Below are 20370 nucleotides of genomic sequence, written 5' to 3'. Positions count from 1 at the left end.
GAGCAAGGAAGAGAGCCAGCGAGGAGAAAAAAAAAAGAATATGAAAGACCCCAATTCTCTCAAACTCCATAATAGTGAAATGAGCACATATAAATGTGTTAAGAGTATCTCTTTGCATCTTGTATAGACTGCATGTATTTAATCTGTAAAGCTTATTAAGGCCCTAGTCATTGCTATGCAAAGCAGCACCCAGCGCTTTTCTCTCGCTTTTCAGCCGAGTGCAGTGTTTGGCCAATAGGACTGGCCCCCCGCCTCTCATTCTGCATTCATAACATGCAACATTTGCACAATGTATCTCTCAAAGGCCCTGAATAGAAGGCCTTAATACTCATGTAAACAACTGCAAACCAATTACTTAATGAATCGGGCCCACACATAATGAGGAGCCTCACAAAGGGCTATAAATGCATTTTTTGCACCAAAGCCTCTGCTTTAAACTACAATCCCTCTGCTGTAGTCTAGGCTTAACTGGCAAATCATAATTATTGTCTAAGACAACAGAGAGGAAGCCATTTTTGTATTTTGAGTCCAGCTCCATCCTCCTTTTGAAGTCACTCATCAGCTCGCTGACAAAATAAAGCAAATAATTAGCAAGGAGGCTGGGGAGGGAGGGGGAAGAAGAAGAAAAATACAGGAAGACGGAGGGGAAGAGGGGTACAGAGATGGAGAGAGGGCAAGGGAGCGAGAGGGAGTGAGACGCAAAGAGAAAGGCGAGAACCAGGCAAGAGCATGCGGCAGTGTTATGCTTCTGCTTAAGTGCAGGGCTTCCAGACCACTTGTGGAAGCAATAAAGCGCAAGAAGTGACTGTGGTAAGTGGAATGCTTAAATCTAAGCATTGAGGAGAAATGGAGAGAAGACAGGGGGATTCTGTTGTATGACCAAAGAGAACATGATAATGTTGATAGCGACTTTGGGATCTTGGTGGTGCTTCCTCCCTGTGTCTAGTGAGATTTGAGTGTCGGGCACGCACAACCAACCATTTGTCCAATTTTTCATACGTACACAACGTGTGTCTCATGGCTGCTCCCTGTGCTCTGTGTTCCAGTGTCATTTCTGCTTTGCAAATTTTGTTTAATCACACATATTGCGCCCTTCCCATGCACATTAATGACAGACACCATCTGACAGGATCAGAGCCAAAAAAATTGGCTCATGTTTATTAAAGACGTTGGTCACTGGGGCTGGCAGTGGCAGACATCAGCAGCTATGAGGACCACAATAGAGCCAGGCCATTAGGCCCTTCCCTGGGCTAATAGGCTGACTGCGAACGCCTGCTTGCCAGGCCAGGGAGATACAGACTTCAGCCCTTGTGTCAGCGTGGTGCCCAGTAATCACATGAAATCAGAGAAGATTATTCCTCATAACGTTTACCCAGCCATTACTACAGCCCAAATGGGTTCGCAGTGAAGAGGTGCTCTGAGGACCTGACATGCAATTGCAGATTTGATGAAGTCGTGTTGATATTCAAATGCAACCATGATGGTGTTAGCGTCCACCAAGCTATTTATCATCAGATGTTCTTTCCCTACCCACTTAGGCCTCTGATTTGAGCGGCCTAAATATGTTTCAAGGGTGAAAAATGAAAGGACATTTGTCCTTGTCAACACTCGAATCTCCTTCTTCCAAAACAGTTGTCCCTGATTCTCTTCTTGACATGATCTGTTTGCATTTTGACAACAAGCCTGAAGACAGTTGAGATTATGGCTCCAATTTATTTTTGTGGTGGCTGATTTGCTTTTGAATTCTCAAAACCTGGTTGAACCCAGTAAACAGTGAGTAAGAGGGGCTTTAGGGGCCTTTTGTCTTTGTAAGCGAGTTAATGGGTGGCGCCCCCTTGATCTTATGGAAATGAACAGGGAATTATGAGAGCAGCCATGCAAATGTACATCAACCACTTTGGTGTCTGGTGGCCCATTTCCTGTGGCCCGTTGAATAACAATGTTCTTACCGGGGGTAAGGGTCTTGATGTGAGGAGCGTTTGGCCCTCTCCACGTCCTCTTCATGGCCATGATTTATTCCTTAAAAGAACAAACAGGGCCACATAAAACCATTTGATTTTTTGATTGATCTCAACACAACGTAATCCACCATGCACATTTCTATACAAACTAAAAATTGGGGCTTCCGGAAGTTATTGGAGAGTTTCTCGGAAAGGTCATAGTTGATGATGAAAAAAAAGTATTGGTTATGTGTTAAAATCTATGAAAATGCCTGAATCAAATGGGAAGCTCAATCCATGAGGATAAATATGACAATACGATCCAAAAAGGTGTATAGGCCAGAGGTCTCACACTAATGACATTTCTAAGGTTTCTCTGTGTTCCAGAGCAGAAAAGTAACAGTACTTCCTGAAAATCTGCACACCGGAAGCACTTTTTCCTAAAAATACAGCTTGCTTCCCAGAATGCAGCATTCCTATTGCCGTTAGTATTAACGTTTCCCTCCATTGATTTCATGGCTTACATGCTAACGCTGTCTAACAACAGGTTTTATTGCTGCATTGCTGATCTCTCGGGTGGGAGCGTCACTGCCATCTACTGTCCAGCTGTGGGTCTCTGTGTTTATTACGATTTCTGCTCTTACGAGAACATCGTGTCCCCAGTGGACAAATTAGGAACAGCCATTACGATTTAGAAAAGAAAAAAGTCTACTCCAGTTAGGTCACCACACATATGTTATGTGACATCTTTACACTGCTGTGAGGACATACGACCACTGGTAGCTAATGATTAACCCCAGTTGGTGTGCTACTTGGATGGTTAAGTGGCTCACATCTCTTACCTAAGAGGCCATCCTCGTCTTCCTCTTCAGAACTCTGCAGCCGTGCCTGCATGGCTGATTGTTTAAGTAACTGATATGCTTTCGTCTCTATTTGGGGAGACAGACACAAACACACAGTCACAGGCACATACATACACACACATGCAGCGCACAGACGTCGCTGTCAAATATTTGCTTAAAACCCAGGTTTCCAACTTTCACAGGTTTCTGTTTGATGAGCCAACACGCTTCAGTAGCTGATTTTTCCTTTTCTCTTTTTTTTTTTTGTCTTGGCACTGAACAGTGAGAGAAAACACTGTGTTCAATCACCTAAGCTGTTGATCCAAGCCTACAGTATGTAGCAACAGTTTCCATGAGACAGCAATCAGTATCTCACATTATCTCAGCATCCTCCCACCAGGAAGCCAATGATTGATTTTTATTTTTTTTTAAACACTTGTAATTACTTTGCACACTAAAATAGGTATCATATTTGAGTGGAGCACAGAGACTGCACAGGCAAAAATCCACAGAGCAGAAGTACATAATAAATGGGCTGTTGTCTCAATGATGCTGTCAAAAGCAGCAAATGAAAACGGTGTTGTCAACTTGTCTAGTTAAGTCTTAGCATTTTTAACTATGTGCCAGAAAAGTATGCTGCTTCTTTTAATCATACAGTGCATAGCAATGTCCACTATTATTCCACCCACAACACTTTATACAGCCACGGCTTTCACATGTCGTCTCGAAAAAAAACTAAAACCCACACGCTCTATAGCAGCGCTTGTCTTGGCAATTACTATCAGTTCCAAGGTCATGGTAGTTGATTGTGACACCGATGTCGTTCAGCACAGCAAAACCTTTCCATAGCAAAATCTTTAGTCATGTTTTTTTTTTTTTTTTAAAGCTGGTTATGGCTCTTTTGATTAAGTGTAGAGATTGAAAACTGGACTCATTCTGCTCGCTGCGCACCTTAGGGATGCGGACACATGAAACACCCAGTAGGAAATCTGATAGCCAAGGGTAATATAGGATTGCTTTACATTTCAGAGGTGTAGCTGAGGGATGGGCACACCAACTGCTCCCAGGATGCCGTCACATCTAGTATTTTTTCAAGTCCGGCCTTGCCCGGGCATTGTTTAGAAGATAATGAGAACCGATGACAGATCTTTGGCGCTTCCCACCCTGGCGCCCTGACAATTAAAGCGGCCGCATTATGCTGGGCCAGCGAATTATCAGTTTTGGTGGAATACCTCAGGCGGCGCTGAAAACACAGCCAGTGTTTTCTCGGGAGATAATTAGAGAGAACTAGCACAGCTCTTCAGGTGGGACTTTGACCCTGGATTCACCTTGATCATCCTGCCACAGCCATTGTGTAAAAGAGCCCATTATTCACTGCAGTGGGAAGAAAACAAACCACAACATAAGGACAGTGTGAATGCTGAGGCACCGGCAATGCCTTTTTACCTCTAATAGGACCACTTTCCACAGGGCTTTCGTCCTGGCTGTCCTCTTCAGTACTTTGTAGTTCTGTAAGAAAGGGAAGCGCATAGTGAGAAGCAATGGCAGGGAGGAAGGGGGATCGAGGGATGGAAATGGGAATGGGGGGGGTCTTTCTTTAGCTCTGAATAGAAGGCTGTATGAAAACTGGGCTGTGAGGGATTCATAAAAAAAAAGCTCTGTGGTGAAATTGATTTCTTTCATAAAAGGGGAGTTTTAGTTCTCTGCTGAGGTGATTTGCAAAAAAAAAAAAAAAAAAAGCAGTAGTCTTCATTTTCTTCTATTAATGGCCTTGTTACATATTACTGTGCAAAGACTTATCTTACAGGGGAATGTTTTGGATGCTTGTGGGCAGTCATAATAAAACCAAAATATAGCCATCCCTCTGTAACTAATGAGAAAAATCCAGCTTTCGAATATAATTGCTCTTATTTGTGTAATGTTAATTCACTGTGCTGAGCGCAATCACGCTATTAATCTTCAGTGACCTTGGATCTGTTGCTTCTGTGCGGGCCTGGCGGGCTTCGCATCGCCGTCAGCCAGGAGAGAAGAAGGACCGCACAATGAAGATAAGTCACTCTCGTCCTCCGCTGAGGGGCACTCCTCACTGGACCGGGACAGAAGTGTCCTCAGCAACACTTTGGCCTGTGAGCAGCACAAATTAAAACCACACTCTTAATTGTTCTCACTTTGTGAAGGAAGTGTCAAATTGAACTCTCGCCGATTAGGCAAGTCATTTACTTTGGCCACGGCTGCTCGCACTGAGGTGCGGCTGTAACGCGGGTTCAAACGCTGAGAGAAAATAACTTCAAATTCTCTCACTCGTTTAACTAAAAAAAGATTATTTCGCACACTTTCGCTCCCGCTCTCTTTCGCAATCACTTTTTTGCCCCTTCCTTTCCTCTCCCTCTCTTCTCATCCATGAGATTAGAGAACTGCCTAAAGAATGCAATCACCCTGGCGTTAATGTGCAACACGTTCCAGATATCTTCCCTCTTGGCGGAGGGGATTGAGACAAACTGCTCTCTTCCTCCCTCTCTAGCTCATTTTATTTTTATCTCGGTGGAGATGAGGATACACAATTAAGAGGAGCTGTTCCGGGAGATGAGGAGCAGGGAGATGCCACACACCGATTTCCTTTCTCTCCCTTTTTCCTCCCCCATATCAAATCCTGCCATCATCATCTCTCTTTTGTGATCAAAGACTGCCTCTCAGCCTCAGATGGCCATTTGCAACTTTTAATGAGTGCTAATATGGAAGGCATGATCAGGAGGATTTCGACAGTGACAAACTTTAAGTGCATTGTAAGTTGTTATCAGTAGGTCACAGTGAAGACTGACAATGTACATGCTTTCATTTTCTGAGAGGGGAAGAGACACAAACACATGCCAATCTGAGTTTGCCACTTGGTATTTGATGCTGCTGCACAATAAAAACTGTCTTGATCCTTGTCCCCGATATCTCTCTTTGTTCCCTTTTTTTTTTTTTTTTTTTTTTAGATTTAGTCAAATGTACCATGGGTTGAGGGCTCTTGCAGACCCACTGCATTTTAAATATCAATGAATGCAACTGTTAGCACTTGAATATTCAAAGGGCCTCTTTGAGTGTGTGCATGCGAGCTGCATGCTCCCATTTGTCGGAGTAGCCAGGCTGTGTGGCAAGACGTGAATGGAAATTTCTGTTTGCTCTTGTGTGTGGAGAGTAAGCTGTTGTATGAGAGGACAGGGAGGAGGGAGAGGGAGACAGAGAGAGACAGAGAGAGAGAGAGAGAAAGTCATAAAGGGAGGGATTGAGAAATGAAGGAAAGGGGGAGAGAAATAGATGGAGTGAAAAAGATAAAGGGAGAGCAAGATTTTCACTCAGGCTTTTCCTGATGCACTTGGATACAATGATGTAGATGGCAGTTCCCCTCTTCCTTTTGTTAGTTCATATTTTCAAGAGGCTCTACAGTCTCCCACTTTGCCTCTCTCATTGCGTCGGGGACACTGCAGGAAGATCTCCTAGCCACGAGAACCCCTGTAAGATGAGTCCGCAAAACTTAAAAACACACAAAAGGAAACTGCATTTGTACGTGATCGCTCCTGCAGACAGACTGCTTCACGGTGGGTTTGATATCAATCTCTTGACATCATCTTTTGGCTCGGAGTGGAAATATTCTTTGTCATTTCTGTCTTTGTTTAATTGAGCATGATCCGCACAAGGTCAATGAGTGGGATACTTAAAATACTCCCACCATGGAGAAAGTCCAAATGGCTCCCTCTTTCAGCCAGCCCTGCTGATGGTTATACTTTGGGCTAATACTAAATTAAAAGCAAGTGTTTCTTGGATGAATACGCCACATGAGATGAAAGAAGCCAAGCTGGGGCTGTGATTTGCGATTACTGCATGGGTCAGGGTTTCCCTTCTGTTTAGGTCAACGTGTGGAGCAATCTGAGTGGCCCAACCCAGGGCTTGGTTTCAAGCACAAGACACAAAGAGTGCATTCAATACCAGCTACACCACTCTTTAAAAAAAAACTCCAAAGAAACAAGTAAAGAAGCAGAAGCGATCGCTCGTTTGGAAAGAGGACAAAAAGACACCATCCCTCTTTTTCAGCCATGTGTGTTAATATCGGCTCACTTTTAGGATTCGGTGTCTAAATGCAAGTGTGTCACCTCCTGTTTGTGTGAGTGCTGTGGCTGCTCATGTGCCTCCGACGCTACCTGGTGGCTGTCGGTGGCATGGCGCTCCACTAGCAGCGGCGTGAACAGTTGGACCAGGCGCTCAGTGCTGAGGACACGGCGCTCCTTGAGCACAAGGGCGTGCTTGAACCAGCGATCCCACAGTCGAGCAGCATTAGGAGGGAGGCTGGTGCTGTGGCAGGGGTGGGGGTGGGGGTGGATGGAGAGAAAGGGAGGCTTTCTTATTGAATGCATGGAGAGAAAGATAATGAAAATAAATCATACTTAGATCTCTATACAGCAAAACAATCTTTCAGATCCAGGAAATAGAGGAAACTGAAAAACTGACTAATACATGAACATTATAGATCTGTCAGAGAGACTCTTTCACTCTGCTTTCTGCCTCATCTTAAATCAATTGAGAATATAAGGATTACTAATGAATTCCAATTAACACTGAATAGAGATAGACAGCAGTATAGCTCTAAGTTGAAAAAAGGTCAAGGTCAGCCAATAGGCATCTCCAGAGCAAAGAGAGAGACACTGCTAGATGTGTTCCTTTGAATTGAGTATATAGCAGGAAAGGTCTCAGTGAAATCAATAGAGTAGTGAAGCAGAGCCTGGATTTGGCTCAGAGTATAACTACTCATTATCCAAAGGACTGAAAGTCGTAGATAGGGCATTTTAATTTACTCATGACATTCACCCATGCAGTGTTGCCGTTTGAGGTGACACCAGAGATGACCTTTTACATTTGTGGACAAGGGAGCGCAAGCGTGCAATATCTCAGCGACTGCTGTAAGTGCGTGACCCCTCCCCACGGACTGGCTGGAGAAAATAAATAAAGTAAAATGCACAAGCAGTGATCAGCGCTCTGTCTGAAAAGGGGAAGTCACCTTTACTGTACATCTGCTCACGTTCTCTATGAAAAGAGGAGGAACGTCTGTTGAACTCCATGGCTCTAAGAGCACTGATATTTGTGCTTTGAGTTGAAAATGTAATTGTCAACACACAACACAGGCTTTTACACCAGGAAACCACATAACACAAGCAACATGCTATTATATACTTCATACATTTTAACATTTAGGTGAAATCAAAACATCATCAACCACCTCAAACTCACAAAAACACAGAGCTACAGGAGCTAAAAACCCAATGATTTTGGTTTGGGGATTGAAATTCATAGACAAACCCCGAGCCTTACCTTATTTTATTAGGCTCAGTGCTGGACTGATGAGCCCTCACCAGATCCTGTGGTAGCAAGCAGCCCTTTTCCATGCTCCATGACAACCTCTGAAGCCCACGAAGGACAACTGCTCCACATGCTTCAAGGTCCTCGTCATTCAAGTCCGCTCCATCGTCACAAAGGCTGCCCAATATACAGAGAGTAATCAGCTATTGCCATGGAGCCCTGGACTCAGCCCACAGGTCAGGAGTACACGGAACACATCCAACAGCTGCCAACACTTCACACACTTTACAACTATAATCATACAGATCAGTGCACACACACACCCCCACACACACACACACACACACACACACACACACACACACACACACACACACACACACACACACACACACACACACACACACACACACACACACACACACACACACACACACACACACACACACACACACACACACACACACACACACACACACACACACACACACACACACACACACACACACGACACTAAGGAGGACTGAGCATTATACTAGAGGTCATGACACCAAGTGGTCAGTGTCTTTATCACTGTAGATGTCACTGACATTATTGCATAACCAGGAGACGAACATGTGCTGGCGTTTCAGAGACTCACAAAGCTTTAACTTCTTAATCATTTATTCATATATAAAGACAAAAAAAAGTAGTTACTGTCAATTAACCAAACTAGGATGCAGAGAAATCGCTTGAAAAATACATTTCATTTACTGAAACGTGCTCTGCATCCTCAGTTTTTTGACAATGCAATGCAAATCCTCCATCTCCCTGACTCCCAATAACAATTCAGTGGTTACTGAAACAGTCCCATGTGTTTGAAAACACCCGAGAAATAAAGATGCATGCATGGCGATGATGGCACTTCATCTAACGTGAGAGCCCTTGGCAGAAGGATAATATGTTTTCCTCATCCGCACAAACTGTTCCATGGCCATCAAATGAATATACATGACATTTCATTTAGCCGGGGAAAGATAAGATTGGGAAGTTTGAAAAAGATAAGAAGAATGTACCTGATAATTCTATTGAGTTGTCTTCCATCAATTGAGGAAACTTCATACAGACCGGTCTGTTTACTGTGGACTCGTCCTTCGATGCTGTCTAACAGATTAAAGACTCGTTCCTGAGAGAGCCTTAAAAAGAAGAAGAAGAAAAAAAAACACACACATTACCTATTACTGTGGTAAAAAAGGAATAAAAAAAAAAAAATAAAAAAACTGGTGAGACCATGTGATGGATAGGGTTGTAGTTTTTTTCTTAAAGAAAAATAAAGCCAAGATATAGTTGATCGGAAATTTGTGTTTCATTTTTTCCTTCAGCTAATTTCCTTTGAGCTGCTCGAGGACTGCAGGAGACTGTGATCATCAACCCTTTGACCATATTTTGGAACTTTTTGTTCTCGTCTAAACTAACAATGAATGCAACATATATGAGGGGAGGGGGAAAAACTGCCATATTCATTATTGAGACAGGTAATCTTTTCACACCATTTCTTATAATAACATGAATACCACAGTCTTTAGTGGAACGTATCACAAAACACTGGCTGAACTGCAATACATTTAAAGAAATTGCATCTACATGCAAGTGCATTCATGTTCTGCAAATTCAAAATGACAGAACTTGAGTTTTAAATCAAAAATTCATTGACAAAAAACAGCAATAAAGTAATTAAAACATCGATAACTGTCCACAGTGAATAAGTCAGACGAAACGACCGAAGTCAACAAACTGCTGCTGGTATGAACTGCAGGTGTACATGTATTACAAGAAAAAAATATTTATGACAAATCATGTCTTTATAGCAATACTTGTTATTATTCTATGTTTCCCTAAAGTAGCCCTGGTGTTCGGTGCCTTGGCTTTTTTTGTGTGTATCTGATTTATGCAGTAATAGAATGATGAGAAGCACTGTACAGAGAAAACTACAGCAAGTGATGGCATGGATTTTAAAACACACACCAAGTAAGTCTTATAAGGGACATTTGGTGCTCCAGCTGCCGTGGCTAGTGGTAGAGTGGGTCGTCCAATAACCGAAGGGTTGGCGAATCCCGCTCTATCCAAGTCATTGTCGGTGTGTCCTTGGGCAAGGCACTTTATCCACATTGCCTCGTATGAATGGGTATGAATGGTGCATGAGTGTCGGTGGTGGTCGGAGGGGGCCGTAGGCGCGAAATGGCAGCCACGCCTCTGCCTACATTGTAGCTTACCACCGCTGGTGTGACCGGTGTGAATGAATAATGGTTTATGTACGTGCTTTGAGTCAGCTTGAAAAAAAAGTGCTACATAAATCCAAGCCATTATTATTATTATTATTATTATTATTATTATTATTATTATGATGATTTTTAAAGTTGCTTTACAGGGTACATAACGCAACAGGGTAAAAATATTTACTTTACACATATTTCATCGAGGGCCTCATTGAGGGTTGAAGTGCTCTCACCAGAATACAGGATTTCAAGCGTTTACTGTATTTTCTTTTTTCTATTCTTGAGCATTTGACATTCATATTATAAAAACTAGTTGTAGTAAAACCATTCAAGCTCAATCACAGAATCAATCTCAGTAATCAATATTAGTAATATGATACCAGAACCAAACAGTGATAATAACAGAAACAACTTCATTACTGCCCCCAGTTCACACTTAAGAGTGCAAAGAAAAAGGGGTTTCTGAAGAGAGGGGGGCCTCTGGATGATATTTCTTTTGGTGAGAGATTTACTCTTTAATCTGGTACTGTGTGAGGCTGCAAAATGAGAAATGGATGCCTAATGCATGTGGATATTGTGAATCCATCTCTTTCTTGAGCCATAAGCTCTGGGTGGCCCTCATTGAATTCTCAGAGAAACCCCAAGCCGAGAGATCCCGAGCCCCCTTACATAAAAAGAGGCCAAAAAGAATTTATGACAATCTGTAATGGGCTCTGGGGTTAGGGGTCAGCAAACAATTGCTCCCTCTTTTTTTCAGGTTGTTTCCTGGTAACATCCTGATTAAGCTGACGGCTTGAATTATATCCATGACATTCTGTAGTGTGCAATCCATCTGTGCCAAGTCCTCTTCAGTGTGGCTGAAGTAGAATACGCAAAGGCTCCGTCTTTTTTTCTTCTTCTTTCCTCCCTTTCCCTTATCGCCCGCTCGGGCCTTGAAATAGTCATCTTTCTCTTTCCACTTTATTTATCAATGCTCTTCAAAAAGAGACCTTTAGAGAGGGAGAAAGTGAATTAGTTGTGGTTTATTTCAGCAAACCTGTCTCTCTATTTGTATTGTTGCCAGCTTTCATGTCAAGGTCTCCAACCTCAGTTACTGCTGTTGTCCGTGTGTCGACATCATCAGGAGTGCATTGTTAGCCCAGGAGGAAGAGGCCAACCTCTCTGCAGCAATATTGCTCCACAGCGTACAGTGCTGACTCCGGGGTGATTTACCACACGGAATGGTCTCACCACTGAGTGATTGGTGTCAGGGAGAATCTCACACACACACACACTGGCAGCGGAGGCAACACACAAAGGAATAACAAAATGCAACCACAAGTGGTAACAATCCAGCAGCTGCCTGGCTAAACTTGGGAAATCTTTCACCACACCATGTGCATTGAGTTTTAACATGTGTGACCTTTACAAAAAAATTCTTGCGATAGAGAGATATTATTATGATTACTAGCTCGGCATGACTTTAATGTGTCACTCTCGGAGGGTATTGGACTTTTAAAATCGCAACTATAGCTCAATAACCACAAATGAAGACAAACCATCACACTACTAAATGACGCCATTTTTGAGAGCAGCACACACAGGGAGGCCATTATGGTACGTCAAGAAGAAGAAATCTGGACCCTCACGCACCCAGGCCAGCCTGGAGGAGAAATATAATGGGATAATCAAAGAAATTGGCCCTGCTTGTTTATCCCTGACTGTGAGGTGAATGGGGCGAGAGATATCAACTCTAACCTTGCGAGAGAAAGAGAGAGAGTTAGAGAGAGAGAGAGCGAGAGAGAGAGAGAGAGAGAGAGAGAGAGAGAGAGAGAGAGAGAGAGAGAGAGAGAGAGAATGATGCTGGTTGCTTTCCGCGCTTTACATCAAAGCCTCTGGTTTTCTCCTCATACACAGAAGCCCCCCGTTACAGGGTCACGCTATAAACATTATAGCACGCCACATATGAACCAAGGCATGCACACACAGCTGCAGCACCCTCAGTGAGAAAATACAATCCTTGACACTACTTTTGATAAAATTGGGACCCATACAAAGTTTAGAATCTGATATTTTCATCCAAAATATTGCCGGAAAATAAATCCAGGAGACACTTGGACTACATCTCAGGCTTTTGCCATCGCTTTTTAGTGTTTAAAGGCCAATCAAACCATCAGTCAATGGATGGATAATTAGAATATAAAAATATTCATTAGTTGCAACCCGAATTTTACTCATTTGTGAATGACCCTTGAGAAGGGCACCAATTTAAATACTTGGACATTAAACAGCTAACTGTTATTTATTTATAAAAAAAATTTTATCAACCATATAACTGTCACTGTATAAAATGTATATACTATAAAAGGTCTAAAATTTACCATGAGCAATCACAGTATTTTTTACAGCTTTAAAATGTTTCTAAATGGGATGAAATTGTCACTGGAGATGTGTAATATCTCAGTAACTCCAATTGTGACGTTGAATAAACGACTGAGTTGCAAAGTCTTTAAACATGCCATTTCCAAAAACAAAACAAAAGATTTGACTTATTAGACACTTGAAGTAGATGTACAGTGTATACCAACAAATATGGTGTCACCATAGAGGCTGCACAATATACTGCAAATGTATTGTCGTCACAATGTCAAACTACATGCATGAAATTCAATAAATACTGATTTCATGTACGGTGGTGGCATGACCTGCAAATTCAAAAAGAATATAAAGGAAAAGTTTTTTTCACATTAATTAATTCACAAAGAAAATGTGCAACTGATTTTAAAGATTTTCTTGATTGACAGCCCAAATCATTTAATATTATTGTGTAAGCATAATAAAGCAAATAATAAAGTCAACAAAGTGCTTCACTTCTGAAGCGCTGCACGTGGAAACTGCAGAGTGATAGAAAAAAATAAGGAAAGAAAATCAAGACGTTAGAAACAAGAGAAGGAGCACTGCTATTTGGGTTAACAAATCACAAATACATTAACATATTGTTGAATGTTACAATGCATTGAAAATCAGTGTTGTCACAATTCTGGACATTAACACTTGTGTACCTGATATTATGTAGTCTCAGTCATGATTATTATTATTATTTATTTATTTAATACTTTCCAATTAAAAGCGTCAATCAGGTGCTCTGATTAAACAAAGGGGGCACAAACAATTGAGCTAATCCCACACGTTTTAAAGTGACAAATAACCTATTTCAGTGTTATGCTAAAACTATTTAATTACATTTTCTTTGGCAGTTTAGAAAAAAATGTGTAAAAACATTAAAAATAAAAGCAGAATGGAGCACTGAGTGAATCTAAGACAGAAGTTCAGGTATGTCCTTGAGAATACGGTGAAGAAGAAAAATAAAAGCCATAAAATAAAGTTTTCTAAGAACATAAGAGGTCGTGTTCGTGAAACACTATGCTGTGAGGAAAAGGCAGAGGCTCCAGGTGCAAACGTTCACATGGGATTTTCTGTGACTCTAACCTCATCCAAAATGATCCTTCAACTCAGAGGCCATCATCACGCTAAGGATTTGTGGCAGTAAGTGCTGTCCACATGCCCACCCTCCAGAACACTCTATGGTGCCACAAATTTCCTCCTCCACTGGGGACTTCCTGAGGTCTCTCAAGCAGAAAATTGCTCTGTTAGAGCATTATCTTGGATTATGGCAATATTGTTGGTGACAGGTCCTGAGCTCTCCCTATAAGATGCATCACTGCCACCAACACAGCAGCAGACTGCTGAGCTCCAGAGAGCACGGTGGCGTGGACCGTGACCCACAATCCTCTCTGTCAGCCGTAGATGTGATGGTGGTGCCTTCACCCGCTATCATTAACAGCCCTCTGTGGTTCGGCATGGCCGTGCAGAAAATTCTCCTTTTTTTTTTTTCTTTTTTTTTTTAGGTTGCTTGGCTTTAAATCTTAAGGGGAAACACACACTGACTCCACTTTTGAAAAGCATATGTGCTATTAAACAATAGAAACTTTTATGCTTTTTCTTCTCGGCTGACCCACTTTGTGAAACAATAAAGTGCTGAAGTCTTACATACTGTACCTTTCCAAGGTGACTACTTGTGCTGAGGATTCACTGTTTAACTGAGGTGTGTTCCTGGACACATCAGAGAGGAGGGCTGATTCAGGACTGCGCTGATTGTGATCGTGGCTCCCTCCAGAAGTGCTGTTCCTCTCAGACGCCACACCCTCTGGCATGTCCTCCTCCAGCTCCGATTGTGTCAGAGAAATGGTCAGGTCACTGGCACTGCTTTCTGACAGCTGCACATCAGAGCTGGGCGTGGCGACGCTTTCACATCTCCCTACATGTAAACACACAAACACAGAATCAGAATCTTCGAAAATGACAGGTCATGATCAACAAGAAGTATCACAGCAAACCTGGAATTTCTGGAGTTTCTCGTCCATGACAAAGACCCCTCTCTCCGTCTTCCATGATGTGTGACTTGTGAGCCACCTCTTGGGAGTCTATGTGTTCAGCGGGGGAAGTCTCAGCTCTCGTGTGGCTGCCGCTGCCGGGAGACGGATTCTTCGCTGGCCCCTCCAAGGTCACCAGAGGTGAAGGTTCTTGCTCATCATCACTTCCGAAAGCCACACTGCCAGCCGTACCTGTTAAGGCTCGAACAGATGGGAGCAGCCCCATCGTTCTTTCATGTTTGTCACTCAAATTACAGCCGTCAGGGGAATCGTTTGAGCCTGAAATGTCATCTGATAAATGCGCTCGCTTGCTGGCGGCATCCTCTCCGCCAACTCGGAAGTCCTTCAAAAGGCCACTTGGTAGACGTTCGCGGGAGTGCAGGCTGCGATTGGGTGAACGATGCAATGCTTGGTCTGAGTGTACACTTGTGGTGCCAGCTCCAGCATCAGACCCTTTGGAGGTCTGGTGGTCCATAAAAATTCCCACCGGTGGTTGTGTAAAATCCTTCTCTGTGTGAGAGGAGTAGCTGTCCCACTGCTGTCTGCATTCAGCTTCAGCCTGCACATATGAGAAAAACAAGAAAAGGAAAAAAAAAGACGAAATATTTTCTTTTTAGTAACTAATCTTTCAATTACCTTAAGTATTTTTTTTTTTTTTTGAATGAATACAGATCGTTAAAAAAAATTCCTAATTTCTTCGCCTAAGTTAAAGACGTGTCATTCTGAAAGAAATTCAACTCAAGAATGTTAACCACCCACTTTACAAATCTGAATAAGTGAAGCTTATTTGGGCCAAGGTCAGAATTCTTTTCACAACATTTTTCAGAAGAATGTCTCAGGATCAATGTTTTAACTTTTAATCTTATTAGAAATCCTTTAGACAAGTTTTGATTCATGTCTGCAATGTCACCAAGGGGGGGAGAGAGAGGAGCAAAAAAGCCTCCCTCCGAACATAATAACAAAAAGCATGGCTTCTGTTTCTTTTCTGATAAGCGTCTTAAATACCAAACAGTTAGCTGCTTAATAACATTCACTGTAAACCATGCAGCCTGCCCAGCAGATCCACAAAGTAGGTAAAAAAAGAGGAAAAGTTAATTTCTTGGCTGAGTGATTCCATCGGTAGCTGCAGGGCAAAGTAGAAAGTGTTTCACTAAAGTAGCAATTGATTCTTCTATCAATCTGCGGCACGCGTGTGCTCTTCCAAGGAATGTATTAAATATGAAAATCATATCCCGTTATCATCTGTCTCCAGCTTTCAGCCCGGTAAGCTTCCCTTAATGAATGCTGCAGCCTGAGGGACATGCACACTGCCAGCCAATGGCTTGTATGCATAATGGAGTGACGGTACCATTTTGCTCATTACAATATCGACAGGCTGAGGGGGGTTTTTGCACACAGTTACAAGTGACTGCTCTAGACAGCATGCTCCAAGTTATTATGAGATGTCTTAGACATTTCATCTAAAAGAGCTTTAACTGCTTTAAGTGAAGGGAGAAAGCGGCTATGGGCTTGAACTACATCGCTTGTGCAGATTCACCAGGCAGGATTAGACACCTGTGCTATTACAGATACACAGTTTAAATGTAGACTCCTCTACAGATTTACCAGGCATAATGTCTGCTTTCCCTTTGTTATTCTAAACCTGAAAACATAGCTTGATAAAAGCTAGATTTACATAAAGCTTGTAAACATTTCAAAAAAAAGAAGAATCCCGCATAAAAAAAGGAACGAGTACCATTTTTCAACCGTACAATAAATTGTGTAAAAAAAAAAAGAAAAGACCACATCCACACATCCACAATATGTGGATTGTTTAATGAAGGATTTTGGGATGTCAGAAAATAATAATAGAATAATAGAATGACATCAGTAGTTCACATTTGAATTTGTAAAATATCAATATTACCTTGGGTGTTAAAAGATGCTGCTCCACTTTCTTCCTTGTTTCCATAAATCTGGAAATCTTTTTCAAATAGTCAGCCTGCACAAAATGTAAAGACTTAATCAAAACAAACAAAAAAAAATGTCAGTCATACCATGATCATGGCGTCTGCCATGTGAACCTACACTGCACGTAAATACTAGGAATGGTCCAATATGGGGTCGCTGAATATTATCTGCATGTGGTGTAAAAGCAGGAGGTGTGAAACCAGAAATGACAGTCAGTCAGTCAGTCAGTCAATCACAAGGGGGTTTTTACCAAGTGTGAGTGTCCTTTGTGTGGCGGCTGACAGGCATCACAATTTATCTGAACGGGCAGACCGACTACCTTAATCCCAACTCAAATAAATAAATGTAATAATCTTGTTTAGTCCACCTCTTTCGATTACAGGAACACCATCAGACCTTTTAGAAGGCAGCTGTCGTAGGTTACCGTTTATTCATCTTTGCATTTTAACATACTTCTATCTATGTTCGCACTATAGTCCACACAAATTTCTACATTTCAGGGTCTGAATGTGTACCTGCTGGACTGAAAACACTGGAGAGATTATTTCACACAGTGGAAACAAAGTGCAACAGGAGAACCAAAATAACAGCAAACATGCAGGACTCATAAAGCATCAAGAGGAAATAAACCAACTGCTTGAGGGTAGAGAATGACTAAACCTCTGGAGCACTTCAGAGTCTCTATATTGGGCAATTAACTCAGTGAGTCATAATTAGCCAATTTTGTTAATTTGATATTAAGCTGTCAAGCACTGTCGTTGAGTTTTAAGTGATAATCTGACTGGCTCATTGTTTTCTCCCTCGTTCATTTGCTTGTCGTGATAAATTGCACAGTTTGAGTGTTTACTATTGTCACATCAAGCCATTACAAGCAAATATTTCGACTCTGTGTTAAAATTACAGCCTGTCATTAAGGCAAATGTGAGTCTGTATGCTTCATTTATAAATCAACATTCCTTCGAAAAATATAGATACAATATATGCTTCAGTTGCAATTGTACTAAAGTGATTGCTCATTTGGTTAACTATTAGGACTGATGTTTTTTGTGTATAAACAATCCACAACATTAATTACTGAATACACCTGGTTCAAAATAGGCAGTGGAGTGTTTATCTATATAATAACCTGCCTTTAATATGACTCCAACAAGGACAAGGAAAACTATCTACTGTGTGTGTGTGTGTGTGTGTGTGTGTGTGTGTGTGTGTGTGTGTGTGTGTGTGTGTGTGTGTGTGTGTGTGTGTGTGTGTGTGTGTGTGTGTGTGTGTGTGTGTGTGTGTCATACCTTTTGTTGTTGCAGGGGGCCATGGTCAGGACTATATTTCTTCATGCTAATTTCTATGCACTCCACATCTCTCAGAAGCTCAAGGTTTCTCATTTTCGCTCGTGCTTCCCTGTCACAGATTTCCTTGAGATAGCTGCGCAGTTTGGAACACTTTATCTGCGAGCTGAAGGCAGTGGAGAACTATTATTCAAAAGAAATATTATCAAAGAGCATTGTCAAAAAAATAAGAGCTTAGACTTCTCACAAGAAAAGGTTAAGCACAATATGTTTTAAATTTAAATCTCATTCTCAGCTCTCCCATCAACCCAAGCTTTGTTGTTTTGGCCTTGCGTGTTAATATTTATGAGAATCCGTTTACAATGGGAATGAAAACAGGGTGCTTGGATCAAGAGAGGTACTGTACACGAAGCACACCCAAGTACAACACTGATATATATATATATATATATATATATTTTTTTTTTTTTTTTATTGAATACCTTAATTGAAAGCATTATTTTTTCTCCTACTGGAAACACTTAGAAAGACTATATACTGATTATACGCTAGATCATTTAAATTAACACTGAAAGTAGCTTTACAGACAGTGATGACACTCCACTTAAATGTAATCATATATTTATCTTGCAGCTTAACGTGAATGTCAAGGTGAGCACTGCAAAATCTTTCAGTAATACCAGCGTAACTTACACTCTTTTATCTGATCTGCAGTAAGTAAACAGCTCCCTCTCCAGCTCAAGCCTCCGTTTCTCCCTGCAAACACACAAGTGAAAAGAAAGTGTCACTTGCACAGATCACTGAAACATTTCTATGGTTTTAATTACAGCGGTGCTCGTCCACTCAAAGATCAACTACATCGAGGATGTGCTAATGTGGCGAATTAGCAACACACAACTTCTGCAAGCATTTATACAATATTATAGACGGTTTATGTATTCGTCTGCACGCAAGAGTAACTAAAGCCGACTGCTGACAGCTTCAATTAGTGTTTGAAGTAGAAAAAAAGGCTATTAATAAACTAGCTTCTGGAAGCTAAGTACCTAGCATGTGCCAAGCCGCAAGAGGAAGCTACAGAGCGGGGTACAACCGCAACTCAAGGCCGCGGTCTCCGTCGGGGCCCGCTCCCGATCAGGAATTAAACTCACATTTTGGCCATGTTCTCCCGAATCGACGTGATCTTCTCGTAGTACGGGTCCTCGTTAGCCATTTTCATCCGCTTCGGCGCCGCAGCTTAAGCCGGGAGGAAGACAGGGGAGCGGGACGTAGGCGGAGGAGGTGGAGGAGGGCGGAGAGGAGTGTCGGTGTTTACGTTCGTTGCCATAACCACCGCTACCCAGAAACCCCCGCGGGTAAACACAGAGAGCACGTGGGACTACAAATTAAAATTTCACCGATTTTAAAAACAAGGAAACGCAAGTTTGTTTCACAAAGAGGTAAGTGTGGGTAAGAAAACAATGCGTGTTTTTTTTTTTTTTTTTTGGTAAGCTATTCAATGTTCACTCAAACAGAGAGCCCCTTCTTTAGAAACACGTGCTAAACGTCAACCCTGCTTTTTTTTAGTTTAACCTGGAAAAGCTAAATACCAGCCTTCAAATGTCTTTCTTTGTCTCTTGTTTGATAAGCAGAGCCTCCCTCTGTTACCTACACATGGATGTCTCATTTGGTCTGATGGCTGCTGTATCATCCTCAGATCTTGTCTTGCACTATCAAAGTTCATCACTGACAGTTCTCATAATGTCATGTTGTGACTGTGGGCTGTACGTCATTTTCTCGCAAAGCCACAATACTGCACGTCCTTGCTGGGATTTCTGAGAACTGACAGCCCCTCCAAATGCACACCCTAATCAAGCAATTTCCCCCAATTCCAGTCCCATCAAATTGCTCTTTAGCTGTTGAACTGGGGAGTTTTGTTGTCCTTTTCTAATGCAAATCTCCCCCATTCAACATCTCTCCATGAGGCTATTTGTTGTGAAATAAATCCCCTTGTTTGCCTCCTGCATGTATAATTGATATTGTTGCCAGGCTTTTTGTTTGTTGGGTGGAGAGCTGAAAGGCAGTACTTTGGAGGTGATGAAAATGAGACTTGCAGCACCCTTGTTCCAGCTGAGCTCAGCCAAGGTTGATGCCTGCCATCGACCTTTGTCAGATGTCATGCTGTGCATTCATGATTATTTTCAGCAGATTATGGCCCATAAATTACACAGTGTTTGTTGTGTCCCCTTTTTCGTGCAGCATCCAGATGTGCGAGATGGCTGCGAATTAAGGTGAAAAGCTTGGATTCACCTTTCAGTGTGATGCATGCTGGTGAGTCTGATTTCAGTCACTTCTGGACAGAGACGGAATAAAAAAAA

The 20370-nt window shown here is 42.0% G+C and overlaps 1 protein-coding gene across 4 annotated transcripts in view; it reads right to left on the bottom strand.

The window, feature by feature from the left end:
• Window positions 1-19354, bottom strand: part of kiz (kizuna centrosomal protein) — a 28425-nt gene extending 9071 nt beyond the window's left edge. For 2 of the 4 annotated variants that reach the window (XM_080479675.1, XM_080479676.1), the window contains exons 1-13: window positions 19165-19354; window positions 18710-18772; window positions 18020-18182; window positions 16690-16764; window positions 14748-15342; window positions 14410-14668; window positions 9172-9291; window positions 8129-8293; window positions 6964-7114; window positions 4750-4906; window positions 4229-4291; window positions 2783-2869; window positions 1950-2019 (exon numbers count right to left, since the gene is read on the bottom strand). In XM_080479675.1, the coding sequence (XP_080335801.1) occupies window positions 1950-2019; window positions 2783-2869; window positions 4229-4291; window positions 4750-4906; window positions 6964-7114; window positions 8129-8293; window positions 9172-9291; window positions 14410-14668; window positions 14748-15342; window positions 16690-16764; window positions 18020-18182; window positions 18710-18772; window positions 19165-19232 (2036 nt within the window). In that variant the 5' untranslated portion in view covers window positions 19233-19354. Of the gene's footprint in view, window positions 1-1949; window positions 2020-2782; window positions 2870-4014; window positions 4157-4228; window positions 4292-4749; window positions 4907-6963; window positions 7115-8128; window positions 8294-9171; window positions 9292-14409; window positions 14669-14747; window positions 15343-16689; window positions 16765-18019; window positions 18183-18709; window positions 18773-19059 lie in introns of all 4 variants that reach the window. The other 2 variants (XR_013935964.1, XM_080479677.1) reach the window with 2 other exon arrangements.
• Between the last annotated feature and the right edge of the window lie 1016 nt (window positions 19355-20370).

This window comes from Lipophrys pholis, assembly GCF_963383615.2.
Source record: "Lipophrys pholis genome assembly, chromosome: 14".
Taxonomy (NCBI): Eukaryota; Metazoa; Chordata; class Actinopteri; order Blenniiformes; family Blenniidae; genus Lipophrys; species Lipophrys pholis.
This window is presented reverse-complemented; position numbering and strand designations above follow the sequence as displayed.